This window comes from Sebastes fasciatus, chromosome 9 (assembly GCF_043250625.1).
Source record: "Sebastes fasciatus isolate fSebFas1 chromosome 9, fSebFas1.pri, whole genome shotgun sequence".
In the NCBI taxonomy this organism is placed as follows: domain Eukaryota; kingdom Metazoa; phylum Chordata; class Actinopteri; order Perciformes; family Sebastidae; genus Sebastes; species Sebastes fasciatus.
In genome coordinates this window covers 1,050,001-1,068,306 of record NC_133803.1, presented here as the reverse complement: position 1 = coordinate 1,068,306, position 18,306 = coordinate 1,050,001, and the positions used below count along the sequence as shown (strand labels likewise).

At 42.8% G+C, this 18,306-nt stretch overlaps 1 protein-coding gene across 6 annotated transcripts in view; it reads right to left on the bottom strand.

Moving 5' to 3' along the window:
* nvl (nuclear VCP like) overlaps positions 1-18,306 on the bottom strand; it is a 46,692-nt gene that overhangs the window by 14,937 nt on the left and 13,449 nt on the right. For 4 of the 6 annotated variants that reach the window (XM_074645462.1, XM_074645467.1, XM_074645461.1 and 1 more), the window contains 5 exons: positions 10,300-10,401; positions 9,995-10,112; positions 5,478-5,622; positions 2,859-3,183; positions 39-260 (listed from right to left, as the gene is read on the bottom strand). In XM_074645462.1, the coding sequence (XP_074501563.1) occupies positions 39-260; positions 2,859-3,183; positions 5,478-5,622; positions 9,995-10,112; positions 10,300-10,401 (912 nt within the window). The remainder of the gene's footprint in view (positions 1-38; positions 261-2,858; positions 3,184-5,477; positions 5,623-9,994; positions 10,113-10,299; positions 10,402-18,306) is intronic. The other 2 variants (XM_074645465.1, XM_074645464.1) reach the window with 1 other exon arrangement.

Here is an 18,306-nt window from a genome sequence, read left to right as displayed (position 1 = left end):
TTTAATCCATACATCTGGATCATGCCTGGTGGATTTACCAGTATGGCCATGGTGAGTTCCTCTCTGATGTCCTGCAGGGCTCCCACGTCCTCCCAGCTGACATCGGGCACGGTGGCAAAGCCCTCCCTCTTGGCTGAGGGCTGGACGCTGGCCAGAGAGGCCTGGAAGTCTGACATGAGGATGGACAGGCCGGCCAGCTCCTCCTCCGACAGCATCTCCGTGTCCTTCAGTAAATGCAGCAGGTGCCACAGCTCCCCCTGCTGGACACATAATACACAACACCACTCAGAAGAACACAGGAAGGCAGCAAACACAAGCCAATGGAACTATAAAGGCCCCCCCACAAAGATTCGCAACAAAGATCTGGAAACTGTTCTCTCTCTAACTAACTCTCTAAGGTACTAACATTAGTTTATTAAGAGACTCACACACCTCCTTAAAGCTGCAGTAGGCAGAACGTTTTTGACATCATTGGGCAAAAATCCCATAATAATTCATCTCACGACCTCTCCTCCTAAACCGTAGGTCCGATTGCTACCAGGTTTTCTGTGGATCATTTTTGGACTAAGCTCATCAAAAGTTATCAAAAGCTTGTTGATATCTCACTGAGTTTTGAAGATATTCACCAATGAATTTCAAAAGGGCGTGGCTCAGCACATCAATAGACCTAACTCCACAACCGTTGGGCCCGTCATCACTAGAGGACCTGAAACATCCCCTGAAAGTTTCATTCAAGTCGACCACTAGGGGGCGCTACAGACGCAACACATTCAGTCCTAAATGATGGTCATAAAACCTGGTGGTTCTATTTACTGCAGGTGTTGGAAAGTGTCAAAGGTCTCGACCCGGTTTGTGTTGGCTTGAAACCCGAAACTATATCTTTTTGGTTTTCATTTATTTTCATAGACTGATTCTCACACAGATTTTCTGTTGTAATAATAGTTGGTTTTCTAGCTGCAGTAGGACACTGATCTCAGCGCGGCTCAGAACAAGTTCATTCTGCATCAAATACAGATGATCTGCTTCCAGATGCTCCAGAGGAAAATCAATACGCCGTTAAACTACAGTGTTTGCACTGCAGATAGTCTTTAATCACAATATACTGTATGATTACAACATATCTAGTAAGTAACGTTTCTATATTCTAATATTATAATCAATAACCAGATGTTTTTATGAGTTTTCTATTATTATTTTCACTCATCTTCTGAATTTTAATTATATGATCAAAAGAAGATTGAACCTTTAAATGATTGTAAAGTCCTGCCACAGGCAGTTCAGGACCGTCCTGGAGAGAAGCTTCTAAAGTTACACAACACTGATTAAATCCATCAGTAAGAAACCTGCTAAATGAACACGACGTGGATTGTTGAGTTTCTGTCAGGTGGAGCACAAAGACAGCACTATGGGAAAAGTGTCAAAAACTACAAAGCAACCAGTTCCACTTCCATGATTATCGGAGTCAAACTTTAAAACGGACTAGACGTGTCCTGGGTTTATGTTTCTGTCGGTTGATATTCATAATGACTGAAAATGGAGGTAGGAAACATTCAAAACAGCCAAACTGTCTGTTCAGGAAGATGCTGGCAGTAATGTCAAGCTCTTTATACAAATCACTATAAAACTGTCAGACTTAACAACACCAAGCAACACATCTCTACTCGTGGCTCTAGCTATCACCAAGAAAACTATTCTCCTCAGTGTGAAATCCAGACACCTCCTCTCATTAAAACCATGGTTGAACCTCCTCTCAGAACATACAGCACTAGAGCACGTCTCTCACAAACCAAATCATCAAATCACAGAATTTAATCAAAATGTCTCATATCTGATCCTGCCTCTTAATCTGCCGGTGAACTAACTGCCCCCCCGTCACTACTCTCATCTTTATATTACAATCCCAGCCCTCTCCTATAGCCCATTCTACACAGCTGAACTAAAGGGGACCTAACCTCTCTCTCTCATAGGTCTCTGTCCTATGTCTCTGTTTTAGGTATCTGTCCTATGTCTCTGTTTTAGGTATCTGTTCTAAGTCTCTGTCCTAGGTCTCTGTTTTATGTATCTGTTCTAGGTCTCTGTCCTAGGTCTCTGTTCTAGGTCTATGTCCTAGGTCTCTGTCCTAGGTCTCTGTCCTAGGTCTCTGTCCTAGGTCTCTGTCCTAGGTCTCTGTCCTAGGTCTCTGTCCTAGGTCTCTGTTTTATGTATCTGTTCTAGGTCTCTGTTCTAGGTCTCTGTTCTAGGTCTCCTTCCTAGGTCTCCGTCCTAGGTCTCCGTCCTAGGTCTCCGTTCTAGGTCTCCGTCCTAGGTCTCCGTCCTAGGTCTCTGTTCTAGGTCTCCGTCCTAGGTCTCCGTTCTAGCTCTCCGTCCTAGGTCTCCGTCCTAGGTCTCCGTTCTAGCTCTCCGTCCTAGGTCTCCGTCCTAGGTCTCCGTCCTAGGTCTCTGTCCTAGGTCTCTGTCCTAGGTCTCTGTCCTAGGTCTCTGTCCTAGGTCTCTGTTCTAGGTCTCTGTCCTAGGTCTCTGTTCTAGGTCTCTGTTCTAGGTCTCTGTTCTAGGTCTCTGTCCAAAAACACAAAAAAATAAATGAGTATAAATGAGTATAAATGACATGAGATCAAACACTCATGGTACCTGAATACTTTACTGGCGTGTTGCTGTATAACTATTAATGACAATAGTTTTTATGAATAGACAAAAACAAGGTTTGAAATATTCAGGAGGACCTTTACTCCTCATTTATTCAGGACTGATCATCGGATGTTAACTGATCAACTGCCTCACTCATGATGTTCTGACTGAGCAGTAGGTTCAGTCTGATACTGAGTGGACTCTGTGAGGTGTGTAGCTGGAGCTCCTCATACCTGCAGGTGGTTCTGTCCTGACTCTTCCTGAGGTACCAGGTTGATGTCTGCTGTGTGCTGCTCTCCGACCTCTCGGCCCTCTCGCACTTCTCCGACTGTCTCAGCAGCCTCAGTCTGACCTCTGCTGGTTAACAGCTCTTCAGCAGAGCTCCGGCTTTGGCTCGGTCCTCTTACTTCCAGCAGAACCCGGTTTACGGCGCTCATGGCCGCCTCGCGGCACAGAGCCATGAGGTCTGCGCCCACGTAGCCCGGGGTGAGCCGGGCCAGTTGCTGGTAGTTAAAGTCCTCCGGCAGCTTCAGCTTTCGACACAACGTCTTCAAGATCCTGACAAAGAACAACACATTCTCTTTCACTATTCAGCCTGTCTTATATAGTATATAGTATATAGTATATAGTATATATATACGATATATAGTATATATATATATATACTATATATTGTATATATATATACACGATATATAGTATATATATACTATATATACATTATATATATATACTATATATAGTATATATACATTATACACTCACCGGCCACTTTATTAGGCACACCTGTTCAATTGCTTGTTAACACAAATAGCTAATCAGCCAATCACATGGCAGCAACTCAATGCATTTAGGCATCTAGACGTGGTGAAGACGACTTGCTGAAGTTCAAACCGAGCATCAGAATGGGGAAGAAAGGGGATTTAAGTGACTTTGAACGTGGCATGGTTGTTGGTGCCAGATGGGCTGGTCTGAGTATTTCAAAAACTGCTGATCTACTGGGATTTTCACGCACAACCATCTCTAGGGTTTACAGAGAATGGTCCGAACAAGAGAACATATCCAGTGAGTGGCAGTTGTGTGGACAGAAATGCCTTGTTGATGTCAGAGGTCAGAGGAGAATAGGCAGAGTGGTTTGAGATTATAGAAAGCTAACAGTAACTCAAATAACCACTCGTTACAACCAAGGTATGCAGAATAGCATCTCTGAACGCACAACACGTCCAACCTTGAAGCAGATGGGCTACATCAGCAGAAGACCACCCGGTACTAGCAAGGTGTACCTAATAAAGTGGCCGGTGAGTGTATATACTATATATATATAGTATATATATATATATATACATATACTATATATATATAGTATATACATATACTATATATATATATAGTATATACATATACTATATATATATAGTATATACATATACTATATATATGTAGTATATACATATACTATATATATGTAGTATATACATTACATATACTATATATATGTAGTATATACATTACATATACTATATATATATACTATATATAGTGTATATATACACTATATATAGTGTATATATACTATATATATAGAGTATATACACTATATATAAAGTATATACACTATATATACACTATATATAGTACGTTGTCGCGGGTGTATAATAATATATAATCATGTTTAATAATAATAATTTGACAAAATCACTTTGATAGTTGACTTTTTGTGCACAGACCGTGTCACCTGTCTGAGCAGGACATTAGCTGTAGATATTTATGCTCCTCTAATGATGAATCTTTCAGATGTCACTGACCCCGACCTTTCCTCTAATGCCACCATCTTCCACGTATACACTAGAAATATAAAGATCAGACAGATTACGATGACATGTCCAGAGCACGTTCATGCTCCCCAGAGGATGAACTATTTCCGTTTTGTACCCCCCATGAACGTTCCTGTCGTCCCCTCAGGACAAACTCTACATGTTCAGCTCTGCTGTGAATAAACTTCCAACTGGAACTTTGAACATCAAAATATTCTTTTCTTGAAGCACTTGAAATGGTGTAATCCTAGTCACACAGTGTGTATTACAAACAGTATATACATGAATAAATGCTGAATATCAAAGATGTACAAATCTACTCTATATGACTAAATAAAGGAAGTATGCATGCTATCAGCTGACATCAACACTGAAAAGCAGGCAGCATAACAAACATCCTCTCAGCTCACTGTTGATGAAGTCAAACACATCAACAGTTGGAGGAAATCTACAGATTTAGGGATGCTATAGAGTGCTGCAGGGATGACAGATTTTTGTAGGCCAACCAGGAAGTGTTCATCTAGGCGTTAAAACAGCACTCAGGAGGGGGTGGGGGGGGGGGGGGGGGAGATTCGGAGTGTGTGACAGAGGAAATAAAAACAGTTCCACCATAAACTGGAGCATAAAAATTCACCAGTATGCAGGAAATTAAGTGTTTGATTCTCAAAATGTCCCGGGCAGTATGAAAGCAGTGGCAATGCCTCCCGCTATCCCTGCAAGGAAGCAGTCAAACATGATCTGCTCCGACAGGCTGCTGGGTTTAGTCCAATTAAATCACGGCTCATCTGTAAACAGCCTCTCAGAGCCGAGGTGGGTCCCGCCTACATTAGTTAACCCGTTACTGCTTCTATTTGAGACCTTTTTGACAATACCTGATCATTGTTATTGGGTTAAAAAATATCTGATATATCTCCCACGACTACTCCACTAGGCAACTTTTTGGGAGCAGTGATGACTACGTGAACGCAGCAGTCGTGAACACAGCAGTCGTGAACGCCCTGGTAGAGCCTCATTCCTGGATAATAGTGTATGGCTGACCTGAGACGAGCCGCTTCATCAGGGATACCCAGGCAGATCTCTCTGTCGAAGCGTCCGGCTCTGCGAAGGGCGGGGTCCAGGGAGTCTGGCCTGTTGGTGGCACCGATGACCAGGACCTGAGCTGTCACTGTCAGACTGTTCAAGTCTGTCAGGAGGCAAGCACCAGTAAAATGTCATTTCACCTGTGGAAGTCCCATTAGTATCGACTTCACATTTAGCTTTATATGACGTATCCAGCAGGTCCTCAGTCAGCCTCATTTAGTGGGATCACATCTGGGTTGAGCGGCAGTGAGGCTACCGCTGAGACCTAAACCGGATTCTGTGTGTAGGACCCTCATGGTGCACATCTGATACCATTCTGTTTGCATCTGTTTACACATGTATTTTACCAGACAAGTTTAATATGTTCCACTAATTCCAATCTGGGATTTTTGTTTGTTTTTCTTTTCATTTGGTTCTAATAGTGGAGCGGATAACATGCATCTTTCAGTCAAATCTTGCAAATAGTGATACAAGCACCAAATTTGGCATGATGATTGCCGAGGGGAAACTTAGCAAATATAAACGATTGGCCACCTGAAAATCCAAGATGGCAGCCATTTTTCAAGATGGTCGCCAAATTGACCTGCTGATGATGATTCCTCTCATAGAAATCCATCTACTTGGTCGATTTGAGTGATTTTGGTGTCAAATTATATGTTTTCTAGCATGTAACTTCAACATGGCGGCCATTTTTCAAGATGGCTGTCAAATTTACTCGCAGAGAATGTTTTTCTTAAAGAAATGCATGTACTTGGTCAATTTAAATGATTGTGATGTAGAATTAAATGTTTTCTGGTATTCTTGATCTAATTTTTACAGTTTTAACATCCTCCAATAAGTTTTTTCTTACTTTTTGGCTGTCCAGTGAGTCTTTGCTTTGTGGTGTTTGTATGGCTCAGTTGGCTTGTAGGCCTACTTTTGTAGATAGATATCAATAGCTGCTAGTGCCGTAGATGTAGGGGCTTAGTGGTAGAGGTAGTACCTTTGTTTCAGAAGTCAGCTACATCCTACTTGCCCAACTCTCACCTATGGCTCCAAGAAGTTGCTAATGGACGGCAACGGCCACACCCCGGGACACCGTGTTGGCTCACGGGAGAAACTAGGTGAGGGTAGCACACAGAGAGTCTCTATGTCCAGCTCCAAATTTCGAAGTGCATAGAGTCAACGAACCAGCCATCTTTATCCATGAGGTTCCCACCCAACTGCCAGAATTGTCACAACAGCAGAGAACTGTGAAGGAGTGATTGTCGGGCACTACCAGGGCACACTGGTGACAATCGCTGCTGTATAACCCAGAATGGGGTTCAACATCAGCTAAGTAGGATTCAGCATCATACTTAGTGTCCCAAATGCTGCTCACTACCAACCCCAGATCAGTTTTAAGCAGCCGCACCTGAATTGACAGGATGTGCCAGCGCGGGAGAGCCAAGCCAAGGATAATGGGGTTTCAGTTATCGGGATGGTGTACAGATTGCATAAAATAATGCATGAACCTAGCTGTATCCCATACAAGAAAGCGCCCATGATACAGGGTGGTAAAAGGATAAACCCTCGACCCTGAACATTACAATGACTTTCAACCAAAAATCAACTGAAAAATGTTGGTACACTGACTGGATCAAGTGTTGCCTTTGTCAAATGGACAAGAATGAGGGCCTTACTTCTCCACATATAAATCCCAACAAAAAGGTAGGTGATGGGTACAGCCTCTTGGCGAGGAATATTCCCAGATTCCATGCAAGAGGCATGGAATCGGGTCAGCTACCCAGCTGACCCAGCTGGGTAGCTGGGTCAGCTACCAGTCAAGCTTGACCCAGCAAGACTAGACGATGGTAACCTTGATGAAAAACAGGGCACAATATCATGAAAGTTGCAGACTCTTGTTCAATAACACCAAGTTACAAAGAGCTGAAAAGAGATCAACCCCTTCAACTGTTACAGATGAGAGCAGCTGCAACAAAATACCACGGAGGGTCAGAGATACTCCATCCCCCAAATCCGAATGCTTTCTGTGCGAGGAAGAAGGGGACAACTTAAGACAAGCAATGACCATGAAACTGAATGAAAGACTAAATGAATGCGCTAAAACTTTCAGTGAAACTGAGTGCTGGAGATGTCATTGCCCAGGAAATGAAGTATCATCCTGCTTGCTTGGCTGCTCTGTACAACCGAGAACGAGCCCATCTTAATGCCCAACAGCTGCAGAAGAAAGAAGAGCTAGCCCAGAAGAAGTAAGCATACCCAGTTGCTTTCTCTGAACTGGTAATTTACATCACTGAGACATAAGATGCAAGACAGGATTCAGATCCACCAATTTTCCGACTTGGCGACCTGTGTATGCTCTACACAAAGAGGCTTGAGCAGCTTGGCATTGCAGCTCCTGATGTTCATGCTCCCCGTTTTAAGGACCAACTGCTTTTTCACATTCCTGAGCTAGAAGCTCACCACCAAGGGCGTGATGTCCTCTTTGTCTTTAGGAAGGATGTTGGTTCAATCCTTGCACGAGCAAGCAAATATGGAGAAGCAATCCACCTGGCAAAGGCTGCTCAGATGATGTGTTGTGATATGTTTCCGCATAAATCAGAATTCAACAGCACGTTCCATGATGGGTACCTTGAAGATACCGTCCCACTCTCCCTGCTTCAGTTTGTATGTATGATTCAACATGGGGCTGATATCAAGTCTCCAGAATGGCGCATCAAAATCTGACCTTGCAATGTCCCAACTGTTACAGTACAACTGCTTTGCCAAATACAGGGAAAGATCGCAGGTCCACAGGCACTCTAAGGACCGGGAGACACCTTTTCCTGTGTATGTTGGCCTGTCTGTGTTTGCCAAGACCAGAAAGAGGCAAGTAATAGATATGTTGGTGAGGGAACCTCATGGATAAAGATGGCTAGTTCGTTGACTCTATGCACTTCGAAATTTGGAGCTAGACATACTCCATCACACAGAGACTCTCTGTGTGCTACCCTCACCTAGTTTAGACCGTGAGCCAACACGGTGTCCCGGGGTGTGGCCGTGGCCGTGCACTGGCAAGTTCTTGAAGCCATAGGTGAGAGTTGGGCAAGTAGTGAGAACCAATGCCAGTAGTCCATCCTGGAGGATGTAGCTGACTTCTGAAACAAAGGTACTACCTCTACCACTAAGCCCCTTCACCTATGACAACAGCAGCTATCATTCAAATTGACCAAGTACATGCATTTCTTTAAGAAAAACATTCTCTGCGAGTAAATTTGACAGCCATCTTGAAAAATGGCCGCCATATTGCAATTAAAATGGTTAAAAACTATCTAAATTAGATCCATAATGCTAGAAAACACATCACTTGACACCAAGATCACTCAAATCGACCAAGTAGATGGATTTCTATGAGAGAAACCATAAACAGCAGGTCAATTTGGCAGCCATCTTGAAAAATGCCCGCCATTTTGGATTTTCAAGTGGCCAATCGTTTATATTTTTTATAAGTGTCCCCTCGGGAATCATCATGCCAAATTTGGTGCTTGTATCACTATTTGCATGATTTTTCCACTATCCGCTCCACTATAAAAAATTCAAACATTAGTTGAAGACTGACAGGATGGCTGACATGTCACGTTACACTTCAGGGAAGTCGAACAATGACAATCAATGTGCATTGTACTGCAGTGACTCAGCCGGAAGTGGTACTCTATTTGGTCCATCAACATGACCTCTGCTGACTGGTCAAGGACACGTGATACTTACTCAAAAGCTGAAATATCACCTAGAGCAGGGGTCTCCAACCAGTAGCTCTACCGGTGTCTGAGTGGCTCACTAAAGGTTACAAGAATATGGACATTAATTTGATGACACAAAGTCACATTGTAAACCAGTTTAAATGCCTATCCAATCAAATTCACACCAGATCTGACAACGACCGCAGAAAATAGCCAGGCCAATAAAAAGGAACAAATCACCTATTTTAATGAGCAATGGGCGGAGACAGATGTGTGTGTGTGTGTGTGTGTCTGCAAGCGTGTCAGTCGGTAGAAGATGGAACATTGAGCGCCACTTCACCAAAGTCCACGGCAACTTTTCACGGGACTTTCCGTGTGGTAGCGGTCTACGAACGGAGAAGGCAAAGGAGCTGAAAACGAGGCTTAAAAGACGACCGTCTCGGTTCACCAAACTGATGAAGAAGGCCAACGCTGCAGCAGAGGCTTCGTTTAGTGGACACATCCTAACGAAGCACAGAGCCCTTCACCGATGGAGGGACTGTAATAGAAGCGATGACTGTGTGGCTGAAATGTTATTAAAGGACCATGAAAGTAAGACAGAAATGATGTCTGCTGTTGGTGATGTACAACTGGTGGTGCTATGAGGAGCTCTCAGCCACTTTCATTTAGTCCCATTAGCTCTCAGAGGGAACAAGGTTAGAGACCCTGCTCTAGACTTTAATGAGACACACTCTCTTGTTCACCAGGGGAATGACATGTCACTCTGTGGCCTACCGTCCATGCAGGTTAGCAGCTGGGCTACGATCCTCCTCTCCATGTCTTTAGAAGCCACCTCTCTCTTCGGGGTGATGGCGTCTATCTCATCTATGAACAGGATACACGGGGCAGAGCTCTGGGAAAGAACCAATGATGTTCAGAGAGAAATCATCAATAATACCAGTTATAGTGTATCAGCAGCACCAGAGGAACATCACTGGGGTATCTGGTTACATGTATATACCTATACTACACCTCCTCTAGTCTCTGGTCTTCTGTTGACCCTCTCTAGACTGAAATAAAAGAAGAGAAGCACTACTAACCACAGCCAGCTCAAACAGCTCTCTGAGCTTCTGTTCAGACTCCCCAGATACTCCTGACACCAGCTCCGGAGCAGACACCTTCAACATCGGCAGCTGCAGCTCCTGAAACACAAAATCCACTTCATCACTTTATTCAACAAGCACACAGAGATGTGCAACCTTTTTTTTTTTTAAACAATATTTTTATTGAATTTACATATATACATATATACACATACAGACAGACTAACAATATTAATAATTAAATTACAATGAAATGTTTAGTCAGAATTTCAAAGAAAGAGAGACATGACATTTCATGTTTCAATTATCCAACAAAGAAAACAAAGAAAATAAAAGATAAGACAAAAAAAACAAAAAACAACAACAACAATTTCAACAACAGCACTCAACACACAGCAGTTTCAATTTGACTGTGCCCCCTGACGTCCAAGAAACTCCAACAAAGGTTTCCAAATATTTTCAAATTCTGCTGCTTTTCCTCTGGTTATGTATGTAAGTCTCTCCAGTACAACACAAGATGCCATCTCCCTCGCCCATACATGTATCGGAGGTAAATCCATTTTTCTCCAAGACAAAGCTATCATTCTCCTGGCCTGCAGGAGTCCAAAGTTAATTAAAATTAACTGTTTTGAGCTAACGACAAAGTTATCTGGATATATACCTAGTATACATATCTTTGCTTGGTGAGGCACCTTCACTCCAACAATCTCAGATATATTCTGAACAATTGTTTCCCAGTATTTTTTTAACTTCTGACAGTCCCATACACCGTGAAACAGAGTACCCCTTCCTTCTAAACATTTAGTACAAGTGTCTGGGACGCCAGGGGACCATTGGTTCAGTTTGGCCGGGGTAATGCAAGTTCTCATTAACCATTTGTATTGTAATAGTTTCATTCTCGTATTGATTGATTGTTTTTGGGCCTTTAAACATGCAAGTTCCAAATCAGTCTCTTGTATGTCCTCTTGAACATCCAGTCTCCATGCCTCCAGTCTGTCAATCGTAGACTCCTTATCATATGACATCAAAGCTGCGTAAAATAAAGAAATACGTGCAACCTTTATTGATGTCCCACTTACTCACACCGAGCCTGAGAAGCAGCAGTTTAAGTGGTTTCAAGAATATAGAACTCATTACACCAACAGCACAACCTCAGTTCATGTGCAGCACGTCTCCCCACTCGTCCTCTTTGGCTCAAGATGATATTAACAATGTGGAACACTAATAATTGTACATTTACAACATGACACGCTGGGTACGTGTTGTGTAATGTGTTAGCTCCTAGCTAGAGGCACAACAGTGTGTTAACAGCTGGGAGAGGCTCCGTCACTAGAGGCCAGATGTAGGACGGAGAGAGACAGACTGGAGGCAAACGACAACCGGAAAACATAACACTGTGATATACCGTGAAACCGCCAGCACTATACAGGAGACTACAATACTGGACTGGATGGCATAAAAAACTAATCATTACCAAAGAGAGCACATAATGCAGCTCTAGCCTCATGACCGGATTAGACTTAATTACTGAGAAAGAAAGAGGGAGAGGGAAAGAGAGAGCGAGAGCGAGAGCGAGAGCGAGTCATGAAGACATTCTAAAGACGAGCTCCTGATTTACCACAAATCATTTGGATTGTTAAGAGAGAGAAAAACATGTTGAACAAGAGAAATACAAGTATAAAGAAGACTTTTAGTTTTTATATCTGTTTGTTTCATGTTGGAAGCCTCAGTGTAGGTTTATTTATCGCAAATTTAACTTGCAAGGATAAAAACTCTCAATCTTGCAGCAGAGAAAAACTCTCAATCCCCCCTGATCCCCCCCGTACATCAGCCCCACATACAAATGACCCACAACGTCAGCCCAGCACCCTAAAAAAGGACACAGAGGTCGTTATTCTCATCGACTCAAATGGAAAATTCATTCAAGAGCAAAAACTATTCCCCAACTTAAAAGTTTCCAAGATATGGTGCCCAAAATCAGAAGGCCACTCCATATCCTTTCCCAGGCTGAGTTTGGCACACTAGGCCATATTCTGATCCACACCGGCACCAACAACCTGCGAGAGGAGCAAGAAAATGTTGGCAGTCTGGTCTGCAGAGTAGCAGAGAAAGCATCCGAGTCCTTCCCCAACTCACGCATCATCATCTCTACCCTGCCACCCCGCAAAGACTTTCACCCCAAAACCATCAGCAAGGTGAACATTGACATCACCAGAGGGTGTGCCCTGATTCCTAACGTGCATATTGCCCATCATCCAACCAGAACTCCTGAGCACCTACACGACCACACAATCTTTTATATTGTTTAATGTTTTCATCTCTCTACTTACTACTAGTTACTATCTTAACTGTACTCTTTCTCTTCTTTGTAATGAAATCCCTTTCTATATGCATGTGGAACATCCAGGGCCTAAACTCTGAAGAGTTTAATTCCTGAATTCAAAACAAACCTTAAAGATGTGGACATCATCATCCTGCAGGAGACATGGTGTAAAGCAGACACTGTCACCCACTGTCCAAAACATTATAGAGAAATAATAGTTCCATCTCAAAAACACAGCTACACTAACAAAGGTAGAGGATCTGGAGGATTAATCATTTCATACAAATCTGACCTACAAAATGTAATCGAGCCCCTCAAAATTGATAAATACCACATTTGGCTAAAACTAAAGAAGGAGCTCCTATCAATCGATAAGGATGTGTTTCTTTGTGCAATATATACCTCCCCTCTGAATCCTCCTATTTCTCAGATGACACCTTCTCCGTCCTTGAGAAAGAGACGAGCCATTTCCAGGCAATGTGCTCATTGCTGGGGACACAAACACACGCACAGGAACCCTAGCTGACCTCACTGACCCAAAAGGGGACAATTTCATCCTAAATCAGAACATGTCAGACACTCTCACTCTCCCCCACAGGAACAACAGCGACCATGTGGTCATTAAGAGCGGAAGGGACCTCCTACAGCTCTGTCGAAGCCTCAGTCTGTACTTCGTCAACGGTAGGGTAAGGGGGGACAGCCTGGGTAGATTCACCTGTTGCTCACCTCTTGGCTACAGCACCGTAGATTATATGATGACAGACATCGACCCTTCCTCTCTCAGCTCATTCACAGTCAAACCACTAACCCCTCTGTCTGATCACAGTCAAATAACCCTGTTTATCAAAAGATCAGACATACAGATCATTCACACGCAACCCAGTAAGCTGTACAACATTAGAAATTCATACAGATGGGACCAAAACAGTGCAGAACAATACCAGAAAGCAATCAATAACTCCAAAATCCAAACACTTTTAGACAACTTTCTGAACTCCACATACTCTTACAATAAAGAAGGCCTCAATTTAGCGGTGAAAAATATTAATATAATCAGGCATACTGCAAAAACAGCTCAACTGAAAGTAACCATGAAGAAACCAAAACAACTGGTTTGATACAGACTGTAGAACTATTAGGAAAAAGCTTCGGATGTTATCAAACCAAAAACACAGAGACCCCAATAATGCTGATCTACGCCTTCATTATCGTGAGACCCTAAAACTCTACAAACGTACACTCAGACTCAAAAAAGAGCAATTCAACAAACAGCAACTGACAGTAATTGAGGAGGTCATCAACACAAACAACAAACAGCAACTGACAGTAATTGAGGAGGTCATCAACACAAACAACAAACAGCAACTGACAGTAATTGAGGAGGTCATCAACACAAACAACTTCTGGCAACATTGGAGAAAACAGAATAAATCCCAACATGAGGAATTGGCTATACAAAACGGTGAAATATGGACAACTCATTTTAAAACACTATACCATACCGTTTAAATCAATGCAAACACAGAACAATTACAAATTCATGAAAAGTTGACTAAGTTCAAACTAGCTATAAAAGATAACCAAAATCCATTAGACTCCTCAATTACTGAGCAAGAGCTCCTTGAAAAACTACAGGCCCTCAAACCTAAAAAAGCATGTGGGCCTGATGGCATCTTGAACGAAATGCTCAAACCCATAAACAAGAAATTCCAATTGGCTATATTAAAACTATTTAATTTGGTTCTGAGTGTAGGTTATTTTCCTGACATCTGGAATAAAGGACTCATAACCCCAATCTATAAAAACGGAGACAAATTTGACCCTAACAATTACCGAGGCATCTGTGTGAACAGTAATCTAGGGAAGGTTTTCTGTAGTATCATGAATGCCAGACTTTTGAACTTCCTTACCAAACACAATGTCTTGAGTAAAAGCCAAATTGGATTTATACCAAAACATCGCACAACTGATCATATTTACACCCTACATACCCTGATTGATAAACATATAAACCAAAATAAAACCAAAATGTATGCCTGTTTTATTGACTTCCAAAAAGCTTTTGATTCTATTTGGCATATAGGACTGTTCTACAAAGTTATTGAAAGTGGTGTAGGTGGTAAAGCATATGATATTATTAAATCAATGTATACTGGCAACATGTGCAGCATCAAAATTGGTAAAAAAAGAACAGAATTCTTTAACCGAGGGCGGGGTGTTCGTCAGGGCTGTAATCTCAGCCCCGCCCTCTTCAATATTTACATCAATGAATTGGCTACTCTAATAGAAAAATCCCAGATCCCTGGTGTAAATCTCCACAATCAGGAAGTGAAATGCCTGCTCTTTGCAGATGACCTGGGGTCTCATTTATAACCGTTGCGTACGCACAAAACGGGGCCTGAAATGTACGTACGCCACTTCCCACGCAACAGTTGTGATCTATAAATATAAACTTGACGGAGAATATGCGCACCGGTACGGAAACTTTGACCCATGCGGACGCACATTATGGAGGCACCGAGCTAGGGGAAACTGGAGACGCAGATGAATTGAAGCCAGACTGTAGACATTAAATGTCATTATACGTATAATGATGCCTCTCACACATTTAACTTCTCTTCATACTTATATCCACTTTATCATAAACATTTAAAACAGCAGTGTTGTTTGTGCTAGCGAGCCATAACTATTCCATCAGCACCTTACAAATGTAAAAGATCAACTCAAATCTCGAAGCAAATTCCGCTCAATATCTCATCAGCGCTGTCTCCATCACGTCCTCCACCTCCGGAGCTCAGAGGAGAGGACCAGACTACCGTTACTGGCAGTCAGCTGTGGAGCAGCTGATAAAATCATCATCATCGGTTGTAGAACTCCAAGATTATATCAAATAGCATTAAAGAATGGCAGAACGGAGCGCCAATAGTTGTAATAAGATCTTCTAATAGTGTGCTGATATCACCAAGTACCATATTAGTTTTGTAGGGACCTGCCATTTCGGGTGGCAGACACAGTGAACTGTCTCAGGATCCTCTTGGTATGCTACCATTGGCCGTGGACCAAGCTCACTCTCCATTGGCCACTCTAGCATTCACACCTAGGTGTGAAAATCACACAGAACAAAACCAGAGGAATTTCTTTGTTCCTCCTCTTTCTACTCTTTCCTCTTCATCTTCTCACCCAAGCTGACCTGCGAGAGGTGAGCTGCCGCTCTCCAGAACCTGCAAAGCAGTTCTGCTTCTGATCTATGGTCTGTTAGGAAACAGACCTAGCAACACAAGGAACCAAAATGCAGAAGACGCGAGCGCCTGCATTCTCACAGTTAGCACCAAGCTAACCAATCTGCACAGCATAGACGACCTCTTTGATTTGGAACCACAACTTCAACACATGGAATCACAAACCCTGTTCTTCCATGGTAACGTACTGGGCTTACCTTAGCATTAGCAATCGCACTTGGCTGAGCAAGACTGTCCAACTTTGATTTCTAGGATGTACTTGTATTGATTTGGTTTAATGTTATTCATGGAGTTTGACTGTGGTGATTTATCTGTATTTGATTTTTGGGTAACTGGCTTCGCCATATCTGATGTGTTTAGTTTATGCTTCACATAGACAAGGTCTTGCATGCAAACTAACCATCTTTTCTAACCCACTGCATATCTAACACACAAAGATCACATACAGAAACTGTGAATTAGTTAAACATAAACATACAGCTTCAGATAATCTTAACCCCACATCACCCCCCCCCCTCTCTGTCCTTCTTGAGCACATGTGCTCAGAAGAACAAAGAGGTCACGTGATGACATGCTGGCGGCCATCTCTGATTCTGCCATCTTTGTAGTTTTACAGTGCTCGCCATTTTGGTCTGTAGGCCATTCAGACTATATTAACGTTTTGGTCATTGGTCCCTGATTCCAGGGTGGTGCCCTGTTTATTATTGATGATCTTTATTAATATTAATAATTCTATTATTATTTATTAATTAATTTGCTAATAACCAAAACCTATCAAGTAGAATCCCTACAGTTTTCATAAAGTTGTTGTGTAAAATCGCTGCAGTGATGACGTGACTTATTAATTTATTTGTGGTTCATCAGATAGGGGCATATACAGTATCCATATAGACAAAATGAAAACAGCTATCCGATGCAACTATCAAACTGTCTCCAGTGCGCCACCGCAGTGCGCCACTATGCTTCCTCCAGTCACCTCCACTCCGCACATCTTCACCAGTCACCTCCACTCCACACATCTTGACCAGTCACCTCCACCCGGCACATTTTCATCAGTCACCTCCACTCCGCACATCTTCACCAGTCACCTCCACCCAGCACATCTTCACCAGTCACCTCCACCCAGCACATCTTCACCAGTCACCTCCACCCAGCACATCTTCACCAGTCACCTCCACCCAGCACATCTTCACCAGTCACCTCCACCCAGCACATCTTTACCAGTCACCTCCACCCAGCACATCTTCACCAGTCACCTCCACCCAGCACATCTTCACCAGTCACCTCCATCCAGCACATCTTCACCAGTCACCTCCACCCAGCACATCTTTACCAGTCACCTCCACCCAGCACATCTTCACCAGTCACCTCCACCCAGCACATCTTCACCAGTATGGATTGTGTAAATTAACAAAGTGTGTCCTCATTATCAGTCCTAATCATAAGTTCACCATAAAACTTAAATAAATAAATAAATAGTGTTCACCTATCAAACTTCCTTTTTCTAATGATATCCAGGTGGGGGATATTACTGACTGTCTTGATCATTTTAAGTGAATGGATCAATGTGATTGCTGTAAACATATAAACACAGCGGTGAGACTGGTAACATGCTGCATGGTGCTGGTGGATATACCGGTACTGTGAGGACTACATGACGTGAATGACAGAATCAGGAGGGAACGAGTGTTAGTAGACCTCCTCACCTACAAGCTCCTCCATCTCTGTGTCAGAAAAACTCCTTTTCTCTGTCTTCCTCTCGGGAGTCGCCGTGATTCACCGTAAAGAACCACTGATCAACAGGCTCATTCACATGCAGAAACATTCATGAGGTGCTTTGCATCGACCATTTATGGTTGAATGTGGGCGTGTAGAGGGCGGAATATGAGGCGGATCCACGTGCGCACATTTCCAGGTGGACTGTGATTTATAAAGGGAACATTGCGTGCAGGTGTGCGTACGCACAGTTTTATAAGTCTGATTTTTTTTTGGCGCACGCCATTTTCGGCTTTTGTGCGCACGTACATTTTTAGTATGAATCCTACGCACTGTTTTATTAATGAGACCCCTGGTCCTGTTGTCCCCCACAGCAGACGGCCTACAGCAGAGCCTGGACCTGCTAGAGCAGTACTGTCAGAACTGGACCTGCTAGAGCAGTACTGTCAGACCTGGACCTGCTAGAGCAGTACTGTCAGACCTGGACCCTGACAGTAAACCCCAAAAAGACCAAAATAATGATTTTCCAAAAAAGATCCAGATCTCAGGATGTTCTACCAAAGTTCTCAATTGGTACAAAACGTGTAGAGTACGGCACACACCTCAATTCCCTCGTTTTAAAAATTAGTTCAACTGGACATTTTAAAGAGGCAGTTCATGAGCTGAGAGAGAAAGCACGCAGGGCTTTCTATGCCATTCCAAAAAATATCAAAACCGAAATACCAA